This window comes from Montipora capricornis, chromosome 13 (genome assembly GCF_036669925.1).
Source record: "Montipora capricornis isolate CH-2021 chromosome 13, ASM3666992v2, whole genome shotgun sequence".
NCBI classification, from domain to species: domain Eukaryota; kingdom Metazoa; phylum Cnidaria; class Anthozoa; order Scleractinia; family Acroporidae; genus Montipora; species Montipora capricornis.
The window spans coordinates 37,305,301-37,317,800 of record NC_090895.1 but is presented as its reverse complement, the minus strand read 5'-3'; the positions used below and the strand labels follow the sequence as shown (position 1 = coordinate 37,317,800).

Genomic DNA, 12,500 nt, shown 5'->3' with positions numbered 1-12,500 from the left:
CTACGTTGATTGCAAAAGTATTATCTCCTGTGCACGAGGGTATATACCTCCAGATGCAATTACTAAACATCTCCATCGATGACTAGATCTCTTCCGTTATCCATACCGGCTGATTTCTTAATTAAACTGCGAAAAAGTTCCAAATCCATTTATAACCTCTCAAGAATGTAATTTCCTTAACATTCCTCAAGTCCACAAAGTCAAGCAAACCCGTTTTTCTACTACAAGAGAGCGGGAAAAGACTCTAAAGTGCACCGAAAGATTTATCTTTCAAGGTGTTAAGGTAGGCAAGCCTTCATCAGAAAACAAAGAGATTCAAGCTTTCTTAAAAAAAGACATTCTGTTTCGTTGCTTTGTCTCCAAAACAAACATCAAACAACGTTTGACTGTTGACCCTCCACTTTGTCAAAAGGCGAAACAGGAAATATGGTAAGGTCGGCAAAGTATTGACGGCGAGTGCAACTACTGTTGTTGACTAGTTGTGACTGATTGCAAGATTACGGAAAATTTGCGCTTTAAGTGTATTAGAAACTACTGTGTACTATTAGGGCATTTCTGTTATTGAGGCTAGGAAACAATTGGAAGAAATTTACATTTAATACTAAAGGATGCATGTTGTTGTAAAAATCGAGGCAAACCTAAACTCTGCTCTCGTTTGGTGAGTAAATCTTCGCCTTGCTGAGTATTTGTTTCACCAAAACGAAGAGGTAAAGAAAACAAAGAGATCGCAAACGGTAAAAAAATGTAATCTGGTTTCTCAAAGACACATCATGCAACTTTAAAAAACCGACGTCACTGCAGATTTTGCCAAAAATGGCAATTGATTTGAAGCTCTTAAGAGATAAACATGTCAAAGAAATCGTCAAAATTTCAAGACATTTCCAGAGTTCAGTTTTTTTTAAAGGTTGGTTCTCCTTTAATTAGCCCAATCATTTCGCTCACTGTCTTACTATCGGAACAATTATGTGAGAACAATACACGGACGATCCTTTTGACGTCTGTGACGATCGCCGCTGCTCGGATAGGCCCCACTCAAACCGTGCAAAAGCGCTTTGTGGCGAATTTTTCCCGTATCAAGTAAGAAGCACTAAGTCAATTCCCCTGTCACTGATTTGTTTTATCTGATAGCCGTATAGTCTGCGAGGAGAGTCACGGGTAAAAACAAACTGAAATATAACTAGTGATGCTCTCGCGGGATAGTAGACTTGATCCACCCCCTACCACACCCATCCCATTTGCGACCCAACGTCCATTGCTGGATCTGACTACGAAGTGCTGCGGTTTTCGTCCTCGTATTTGCATTTATTTTATGCTTTATTCAAACTAATTCTTATATTTAACTGCGTTAATTTACAAATGCACAAATAGATAAGTAAATAAATTAAGATTTCAATTTGTTGGCGAAACGAATGTTAGTAACAGATTCCTCTATTCACTCTCGTTAAGTTAAACGCCATGTGGACACCGTCATGCGAAACGTTAGTATTTTTAATCTACTGCGCTACTATCACTCTTCAGTATGCGTAACTCTTTTTGTAGGTTCAACAATCCACAAACTCCCCTTAACTTGTGGCCGTATTTGCTCACGTGTCATACCCAGGTGAGCTGGTGAAGTAATTTGGGGGACTGGGAAAAAAAATTTAACGCCGTATCCCACAACCACGCGCGGCCTTGTTTCCAAATTTCCTGCAGTATCTCCATCGCCAAAACTCAACAGATCATTCCGTGTCTCCCACATTTCCTGTTACCGAATGAACATTCAAGTGGAAACCGCCGAGATCTAACCTCGCCTCTGCCATGTTAAATTCGAAAATAACATTCAAGGCCGCGAGTGGTTGTGGGATACGGCGTTAAAATGTTTCTCCCCAGTCCTCCGAATTACGTCACCAGATCAACTGGACACCATGACCCTTTTTCAGATACAAAAACGTAAGCCGAGTGGAGATGCAGTGAACAGGGCTTTAAAGATCGTTATCTGTTTTCTATTTCATCTTCATCTGTTTCCTCAATCAGTGGCGAGTACGCAGTTGCCCAGTGTTGTTTGTTACCAGACGCAAAGATGCAATAGAAGATTGCTCCAATGATGTAGATAAGTCCACCAAGATAAAAGACTACCCTCCATTCACCGGCACTCTAAGGAAAGCAAGTTAGCAAAAAGATAGCTCTAAAACGCCAGTCCGCGACTGACTTAAGAGGGAGGCGGGGAGGGAAGTAGGCGAAAGTACCGAACCCAAAGGGGAAATGGAGTCCTCGCTCACTCCCCTTTCTTCAGGCCCTGATACCCAGTATTCGCTCAATTAAGCACTAAGGGGGTAAAAAGATTGATGTATACCATTTGCAAATTCCCAGAAATTTCACGCCCGAAAGTCAGTTATATGACTTCTAGTTTCTCACGGCGATGACTCGAGCCCGATACGAGGCTTTGCATTTAAGTTTCGTTGCCTGCAACTTGTCATAGAAACATCCATTGTGCAGAGGCGACATACCCCTGGCTCTCCCATCATCGGGATACATGTACCAGGTTACCTCCAAAAGACTATTTTTTTACGATACAGAACATATTACCCAAGCGAGTAATGAGAGAAATACATGAAAGATGTTATGCATCAACTGGGAACTCAGAAAAATTCCGAGCCCCAGGTGGGATTTGAACCCACATTACTCGCATTACATTATTAAACTCTCATTACTCGCTTGGTGGTTGGTTGGTCATTTTGCATCTCTGATATGCCTTAACGTGACTGCGTGATGCAGTTAGCGAGGTGTTATCGCCGCTATGCCTTAACGTGACTGCGTGATGCAGTTAGCGAGGTGTTATCGCCGCTATGCCTTAGTGTGACTGCGTGATGCAGTTAAGAGTCATATATGGTTAAAATTTGACTATCTGACTGCGTGATGCAGTCGTAGTCTATAACAACATTTCACCCTCGCTCACCACAGAGTCTCCAGTAGCTCAGCCATTAAAGAATCCGTACTAGATCACGGAGGGTTATGGGTTCAAATCCCATCTGGGGCTCGGAATTTTTCCGAGTTCCCAGATTAAGCATAACATCTTTCATGTAGAGAACATATTATTGAGAATAACGTATTGTCAATGCGATACGTAACGATGAAGCGAAAGATACTGATCGCAGTTGAGGCAGCAACTTAAACAGATGCAAAGAAGACGAAAGAATAAGGCTTTTGTGGGACTGGACCTATCATAGAGCGATTGCAATGAACGCTGTGCGCTGTGTTACCACAGTGCAGCTACCAAGGGATCTAAGAACTTCGTTTCATGTGCTGTAAGAGGAAATCGAGAGTATGATAAGACCGGCATTTCCCACATGGCTTCAGTGGTAGATATTGATAATGACACTGGCACTATACAGTTTACTCTGTGCCCCAAAAATAAAGTGTTTCAGACGAGCAGTAAGATTTTTGGTGCCTACTCAAAACGAGTTCCTGTAAAGCAGCAGTCTCTTTTTAGTGTCTGTGTTATTGTCTTATGGCACTTTCCGTTAGTCAGAACTGACCGTCCAGACCCGTCAGTTTGCAAAGAAAATGAAACAATTTGAAGGAACACTTGCAAGATAATCACTCGCATTCTTCTAAAGGAGTATACATCAACGTCGAAGTGTGTTAATTTGAAGACTTTCTAGAGTTAGTCCTTTCAAAGCCCGGTCTGGCCAGACATTTCTTTTAAATGGAAAGCGCCCTTAGTGTCCTTAGATCACGACTGTTATGCCGGTTGGAGTTTCAGTGAACCCATAGCCCCCCCCATGGAAATGAAAAGCTCTTGGTACTTACATGATGTGAGAATGAAATACACAGTAAATGAAATGGTGACAATAGAACCCACTGGAAACTCGGAAAAATCCGAGCCCCAGATGGGATTCGAACCCACGACCCTCCGTGATCTAGTCACTAGATCACGGAGGGTCGTGGGTTCGAATCCCATCTGGGGCTCGGATTTTTCCGAGTTTCCAGTGGGTTCTATTGTCACCATTTCATTTACTGTGTACTTACATGATGCTGAACAATAACTCCGGTTAACAAAGGACTTATGATTCCGGGCACTGTGGCAACTGTATTCGAGAGTCCTATTAGAATCCCAGCAAATGGAGGAGCAATATCCAGATGATTGACAAAAAAGCCGCTGAACGCAAATCCACCACCACCGACAGCCAGGGTTAGACACACAACGGCAACCAACCAGTTCGTAGTATAGCCTGCAATGACTAGGCAGATACCTTGGCAAAGAAACCCTAAAAATGAAATGGAACCGCTTAGAGCGGTTTTCAAATGAGGGTCGGAAGTAATTAGTGAATTACTTTGGTTTTGCATTACTTCACTCAGTGATTGGTTCAAAGTTCTCGTGCCACTTTTTCAACCAATAAGAAGTGAAACCAAAACCAATCGTGGCTTGCGCGTGCACATTTTCCCGCGCTTTGTGTCGGCTACGTGTGATTACTTCGAATTTTGATTGGTTTACTGGATTGTCTCCGTCCTTTTTGATTGGCCAAAGTTACTTTGGTTTTGGTTTTACGACACTCTATTGAAACTCGCTCTAACTCAAAGTTAAGGTGCATTTATACAAGGTCAACTTCAACCTGACGAAAATAAGTGAAAAGTTTCAAACCACGTGTATTGTTTCTTTTAAGAGTTTAAATTTTTTTTAATCCGAAAAATTGGTTGCCAAAACGTCAGTCACCACTCACGAGGAATATAAAATTTCACCAAGGCTTTTCCTACTGGAACTTGTAATTATCTTTTTCCGGTCGAGGCTAACCCTGTTTAGAGGACTATTTCATTCTTTTTATTCAGCCCCTAAACCAACACTTCTCGAATTTTCATTGACCCAATTACAAATATTTGCTGATTTTTCAATAAAGGATAAACATCACTGTCTCTCATCTATTAAAAGTATGAAAGACGTGATGCAAATGAAGCATTTCAATATACCACACAATAATCTGAAGTTCAGTAATATGGAGGACTTGCTTGTTGGTAATTGCTAGCATGCAAGTTTGCCATCCAGAAGCTCAAAGTACTTCTTGAAACAGATTTCAATTTCCAACTTTGAGATTCCTATGGAATCACTATGGCACGCAATATTAGCTGCTGTACTATTGTTATTTTTGTGTAATTATTGTATAATTAACAATTATTCCATAAGCGCGCGTTGGATATGAGATGGTAAATAGCCAACGAGGCGCGTAGCGCCGAGTTGGCTATAACCAGTCTCATATCCAACAAGCGCGAATGGAATAATTGTTTTATTAAATTCCTTTAACTCCAAAAATTTGGAAGTACGAAATACGAGCGGAAAAAGCGAGCAAATCCGAGCGAAATCGAAAAAAACTTGATGAGAACTGATGCGATGTTGTGTAATACCTTGTTGTCAGACAGACGCAGGCTCATCACAAAAACATTTCTTGCCTTTTCGCGTTCTTCTTAACGTCGGAATTGATCCAAACTTTCCACAAAAAAAAGTTTTTTTGCTCCTTTTTGGCTTTATTCAAAGAGTAATTTGGCATTCCGGCGAAAACATTTTTAGTTTAGCAACGCTTAACGCAGTCATTTACCATATAAGGTCAAACCAAGGTATATGAGCTGATAACCGAGATTGAGTGAACCAATCAGAGCGCGCGAAATGCATTATCCGAGGTTGAGAATTTAATAATTGTTATTAGTTTATTGTAACTATGGGGTGAAATAAAGTATTAGGGAGCTTAAGCACGCAAGTTTTTGAGACCCGCACGGCAACCGGATGAGAACATTTACCGTGCCAGCGCAGTGGTGTCACCTAGATTTTTATACAAATCATCCCTAATGGAGAAAAGATACTTAGCAATGCAACCATGGTTGTGTGAAGACAAGTTAAAAGGGAAAACAGCTCACTTCCGGTTGCCGCCTGCGTCTCAAAAATGCGCGTGCTTAAGCAATGTTGTTGTCGTTAAATGATGTAATTTCATGACACCCAAAATGCCCAAAAAGTAGAATGAAACATTGCAATAACCACTTCAAAACTGTTGAACATCATAACAGAAATACAGCAAAAGGAAAGAGAAGCATGGATGGACACAAACGGACAAGATTGAAACAGATTGCGTTTGGGTAATCTTGAAAAAGGTTGGCTCTGAGTTTTTCAAGTTATGGCAAATCGCCTCGATAAAGGTCGTTTTTGCTCAGAATCATCTTGTTTCTGATGTATAACGAATTTTATCAGTAAAGGAATTCCACATTACCACTTTCAAGTTTCAAACTCGTGATTAACTAAAGATTTCCCCTTAACACCTAAAGTAATGTGACATAGTCTCTTTCATGACCACCATATGCACCATTGAACATACCCTGACACCACTTACCAAATGAGTTGAACACCTTACGCACCACAGATGTCGTTAAAATTTGCCTTCTGCGCAGGTAATCAGCTACTTGTCCCCCTACTTGAATGGTAAATGCCATGACCAGATAAGGTAGAGCAGAGACCAAACCAGCCTGCAGTGAAAATAAACTCCTTGAAAAAAGAAAGACTACGATCTTGTCCACATTAAGGTTTAGACAGTCTGGGCAAGATATTCAGAAGTGGAACAAAGATGTTAGTGAGCATTATAGTGTATAGCTCCACCTTAGAGGCAACGGCAAACGCCACAAAATGACTTGCCCTCTCAAGGGTGTTATCGAAGGGCTTAACACAAGGATGTCGAACAATCAGCAAGGCCACTAGTCAGACTGTTTGCAAAAAAATATCACAGTTGCAAGGGTGCATCACTTACAGATAGAGTTGCTGTAATTATAATATGGTTGATGATGACAGCTAGTCAAAGAGAATCAAGAAATTCCCAGTAAACACACCTCACTGAGGTCAAAGTCTAGTCTATGCTTGAGAAAGCTTGGGAGCTCTGTCAGTAGAGTGTAAAATCCCCAGTTCTCACTAAAATGAGCAACTACTATGGCCCAGACCGGTAACGAGGTGAATATTGCCTTCCATGGAACCTTGACATCCTAAAGATTTGCAATAAACAGTATTCGAGACAAAACAGAAACACCATTATTTCCTTACAGCAATAATAATATTATTCATAGCATATCAGTAAGTGTAAATTTTACAATGTCCCTTGTCCCTTGCTAAGGTTCTGGGGTCCATTTCTGAAAAGACTCCACAACTTTTTAGGACCGTAAGGCCATTAGTGAAACTGCCATCTGCTTGTTTTAAAAAGGTGATCTTTTGGTAATGTTTTGGAGATAAAAAACAAAATGATTGTGAGGTTTGATGGCTCAAAACCTTCTCTTCTTAAAGGGAAATAAAGTCGGACCTCTATTAAGCGGCCACCCTCTGGACTTTGAAAACTGGCCGCTTAATGGAGGTTGCGAGAGAATGTTTTAACACAAATTAAATGAAAGGTGTTACAATTGAACCCACTGGGAACTCGGAAAATTCCGAGCCCCAGATGGGATTTGAACCCACGACCCTCCGTGATCTGGAGACTCTATGGTGAGCAAGGGTGAAAATTTCACTCGTGCTCACCATAGATTCTCCAGTATCTCAGTGGTTAGAGCATCCGTACTAGATCACGGAGGGTCGTGGGTTCGAATCCCATCTGGGGCTCAGATTTTTCCGAGTTCCCAGTGGGTTCAATTGTAACACCTTTCATTTAATATGTGTTAATAGAGGTTGGTCGTTTAATAGAGATACAATATAAATTGGGCAGAAATGACAGTCAGCCTCGTTTTAATGCCTCTACTGTATATAGCAAAACGCTTGTTTAAAAGTGAACATCTGTGAAGATAAATGCAAAACTCATTGAAACAAAGTTCAATGATACTGTGCAAAGTTTTGTTGCTCTAACACAGTGAGCATGTAGTCGATATAGAGTATTTTTTAGTGTTGAGTATGTACAGGAAAATATGTACATGTTCAGTTAATAAAAACATCAAGTTTCTTAGGCCTTTTTTGCATCAACAGTCCGTTAAAATTTTAAATTAAAAGATATCACGGACGATTTATTTAAAATATATTTTTAAAAAATCTGTCACTGCTGTTTGCAGTTGTGGAGCTCAGAGTTCTAACGAGGCGATCCTCCTTTTTTCCCCCTTTCCGATAGATTAAATTGCAGTTCTTGTTGTTATCAGTTATCATTTTCATATTATCTGTCACCATTTCGCTTGAAAAGATATTTGCTGGCCGCTTATTGGAGGTAAAATTCAATAAATACGAAACTTGCAATAGCAAAAAGGTGGCCGAGACCGCTTAATAAAAGTGGTCATTGAGAAAAGGTATCGAACACAGCGTGTTTCACTGACATACAATTTCGAACTTTGGAAAGTGGCTGCTTTATAGGTGGCTGTTTAATAGAGGTCCGACTGTAGTCAGCATTAGGACCGTGCTGACCTGGACACTAGTTTCATTAGACTAAGCGTCTACCTCAACCCGAAATCAAATTGTGCGTGGAGTTTATCTGCTTAAAATCTGTTTCAATCCTTTCAGGTTTTCATTATATTTTAAGTCTATTCATAACTGAAAACCTGTTTTGTCTTATACTTTTTTTACTCATACTAGGTGATTATTTAAAGTAACTTGACTAAAAAATGGTGTTCAGTGCACATGTGCAACAACTAACCATGTCCTTTTAAGGTACACAGGGAAATGTGACACCCAGAAAGTTTTCAGACTTCCGAAAAATAAGCCCTTGAAAACTGGTACCGAGAGTGTATTTGTTGCCAAGATCAGAACCTGTCTCCTGTATTGAAATTCAAAGGCCACATTTGATGTACCTTTAAGATTTAAGACAAAGGAAGAAACTTGTAAAAACTCCTTGGTCATTGCAACAGGGGTGAAAACTAAGTTTATGCTTAATGCCCACTTGTCTATGCCAAGCCGCTAAAGACTACCAAATTACTAGACGTAAATGATATAATCCGTATGTTGGTCATGGTATCATACCTTTTTCTGTACATCATTTGCTAAAGAGGTTTCTATGTACAACCGTTCTTCTTCAGAAATACTTGGATCTTCTGATGGTGAATTTCTAACGCATAAAAACCATGCCATGGCCCAAGCCAGACCTGTGGAACCTGGAAAGAAAATTGTGTGATTGAGAACTACCGGTAGCCCTTAGAATTTGCGAATCTCTTTCTTTAGGGTCTTGAATCAAAGCTAAGGTTTTCAGAGTTTTGCAAATTGGACAGACCTGTAGTTGGATAACTAACTTACCAAACACATAAAATACTGACGGCCAGCCAAGATGTTGAGCTAAAAGACCAGACAATGGCATAGCAATGACAGTGCCGACATGAGCTCCTGCAAAGAAAGTACTGATTAAGGACCAAAGAAAATATATGTTTCGAATATACAGCGGTGCTGATCTATAGGTACAAGAAATAACTCTGCCAAAGAGTTAGGAGGAATCCTGTAACCTCCATAGGACCCAGACCTTCAAATTCTATTAATGTCTTGGTTTGGTTGTATCGTGGGCTTTGGTTGTATATCATGTATATTGTTTTTTAAAACTGATCACTTCCTTCTGAATAAGCAGCTTTGTCAAATTCTGATTCTTTAATGAGAGCAATTGCACAAACTGCATAGCACAAATACCATAATTATGATTAGTAATAGCTGTTGCAGTTGCAGTTGCATACACTACCTCAGAGACACAGTCAACTTGTGGTAGACTAAGTCAGTATTAGCAATTAAGTATCAGATGGCATGATCCTGAACAGTGGAAGACCGCACATGATGATGATGATGATGATGATTACGCACATACTTAAAGGAAAATATCATTTACTGAACAAAGTTTTAACCATTGTTTCCCCCACATTCTTCTGGCAAGAGGAGAGAATAACAAACCGTAGGCCAATACGAAATACATGAATTCCTACTGCAAGGCTATAATTTGTTGTATTAATTAACCACTGGCAACAACTTTTGTTTGAAATTTCCAATATTTCCCAGAGGTTCTGGCTTCCCTCAAAGGTCGCTATTCTCAGTGCTAACTGAAAACATTCCCTAGATGGGGATCACAAGGAGTTTTAACTGTACAAACCTGATACAGAAATTGTAGTCAAGGTACTTCTCTCTAAAGGAGGAGCCCACTTAGTCCAGACTGCATGATTTGCAGGAAAAACAACACCCTGTATAATTGTTAAAATCAAAACAAATTTACCTACATGTACACTCTCCAGATAAAAGGCAAAATCAACTTGCAGCCTTGGTCTTTAGTTACGTGTATGTATGTTACTTCCAATTAGGAAATAACTTGAAGTTAATGTTGCAGTTCCCGTGGGTATTTCTATTAAAAAGACACAGTTATAACAAAACCCAAGAGACAATGTTGGCGTAAAAGGGGGGAGCACCGCTCCACGATTGGCGTGACAGATGACTTCCGTAGCATGACTAAAAGCCTGAACTTATTTCCCGACGCACAAGGAAGTCTCCACAGCACTACGAGCTAAACGAGCTAAACCTCCAGCCAGCATCGTGCTATAATGGAAAGAGTGTAGGCGGTAAAAATACATGTAGGTCAAGCCTCCTTATCTCCCCAGCACTACGAGCCGACTCTGCCGGCAGGTGCTGGATCGGACAAGAACAAAGGCAGATAGAGAGCGTAAAATGGAATAGCATGAAAAACACCAAAGCTTGGGGAAGTCGCTGTGAGACTTAACCGAAGCGTGTACTGAGAGGTGAACCCAAATTTATTAAACTTGACCTCAACAAAACCTCCGAAGTGTGGGAGGGTGGGACCACAGAATACAGAATACTAAAGAGCTCACAGAGTGATACTTTGGACTTTACTAGACCTTTTACACTGAGACTAACATCTAGGACTAAACCAATGGTGACTAATATACCATCTAATACAAACAACTTGTATAGCGCTCAACGCGACATCAATGGGGATAGTTGTTGCTTTTCGTCCATCCAGATGAAGGATATAACTGTAAGCAGACAGTATTAACACAAGGATAAAGGAACTCAGTTCGAATTCTTAGAATATACACTGTAGGAGTCCATTCATGTCGTGTTTGCATTGCGTTATGTTTAAAAATTAACATGACATAGAGGATAGCTCTAACAAGTCACGCTCCATTAACGCTGTTCTGGAGTCTTTGGGTTAAAACAAATGGCAAATAATAATATTATTTTATTACCAAACATGGAGAAACTGATGGTGCAGCTGGGTGATGTGGACTTTTGAGGATGGTTAGCAACTATGGAAAAGATTTACGCTCAGATATGTTGGCACCTTTTAAAGGCAACTTTTGCTTAGGTTGCATTGTGAGAAAAAGTTGCTTGCAATGAACCTCAGTCCCGATTTGAGGGCTTTTTGGAAACCACACCTTCCACCTTGTCATTTACTACATGTCAAATAACCCTAAGATTGTGATTACTGTGACTGAAATGATTACTTTAAAAGAGATAAACGTTATAGGTCTGGAGATAAAAAATCCTTGGAACATATTTTTTGTCACTTGAAAAGCCTAGGCCACCTACCGGTAATACAAACTGTACTGCAAAAATAAACAGCCAATGCCTGTTATAACAAACCTCACACAAGCCAATGAGAATCCTTAATGCAACTAGCAAACCAACACTGGCTCTTGCAAACACTGGTGTGAGCAGTGTGAAAACAGCAGTTGATAAGATGCCAAGGCCAAACAAGTTTTTGCCACCAAACTTCAAGGCCAGATAGCCACCAGGTAGTTGTGTAATAATGTACCCATAAAAGAAAGAACTTAAAACAATTCCTGCAAGCAAATGTTTGATAACAAAAGTAATGTTATCAGTTGAAAGCACAAATAACTGATTAAATGTGTAACTAAATTGAATTGTACCTTATGGAGCGTATCTACACGTAAAATTAAATAATACCCATAACCCAGAAAATTATGGAGCATCCATCGTAGGCTTTTCACAAATTAAGATTAAGGATGGTGCCTGCTGTTGTTATTGCGCATATGTTCTGCGCATCTTGAGATACTCGGGTTTCCTATCGGCGCTGCTTACTAATACAGTGATATTTTAGCGCGGTTTAAAACTATCCAGAGAAAGTAGATCTTAGTAAGTACAGCTGTACTGTTGGTATCCAAAAAGAAAATTGGGGGTAACCATGCATTTTTGAGAGATAATTAAGCTTCAATTTGAGAAAGAATGCCATACATTGCTTTGTATTTTAAACGTTTTTACAAATATTATTCATCAATATCTTTGAAAAGTTTGAAAAATGCATGGTTACTCCCAATTTTCTTTTTGGATTTCAATAACACTTGTCAAGATCTACATTTCCTGCATAATCATAAACTGGGGCAAAAATACCTTCGAATTAGTAGCAATTAACCATCCTTAAGAAATACAAAAAACATTCTGTGGTCATTCCTTCTTGGGACCGGCCTATTCTATTTACAGCATGCACAACATATCAGATTCTATGTCCATGCAGTGCTATCTAGGGAAAAGCTAGCTTAGAATTCTGCAAGTAAAATACCATGCAGTTCGATCTTTTGGAAACATCTCC

At 39.9% G+C, this 12,500-nt stretch overlaps 1 protein-coding gene across 7 annotated transcripts in view; it reads right to left on the bottom strand.

Annotated features, from left to right (window-relative positions):
- Positions 1-1,281: 1,281 nt before the first annotated feature.
- Positions 1,282-12,500, bottom strand: part of LOC138030316 (vesicular glutamate transporter 2-like) — a 117,347-nt gene continuing 106,128 nt past the window's right edge. For all 7 annotated transcript variants that reach the window (XM_068878227.1, XM_068878228.1, XM_068878229.1 and 4 more), the window contains 8 exons: positions 11,534-11,733; positions 10,032-10,119; positions 9,200-9,286; positions 8,930-9,060; positions 6,841-6,990; positions 6,351-6,483; positions 4,009-4,247; positions 1,282-2,133 (listed from right to left, as the gene is read on the bottom strand). In XM_068878227.1, the coding sequence (XP_068734328.1) occupies positions 1,972-2,133; positions 4,009-4,247; positions 6,351-6,483; positions 6,841-6,990; positions 8,930-9,060; positions 9,200-9,286; positions 10,032-10,119; positions 11,534-11,733 (1,190 nt within the window). In that variant the 3' untranslated portion in view covers positions 1,282-1,971. The remainder of the gene's footprint in view (positions 2,134-4,008; positions 4,248-6,350; positions 6,484-6,840; positions 6,991-8,929; positions 9,061-9,199; positions 9,287-10,031; positions 10,120-11,533; positions 11,734-12,500) is intronic.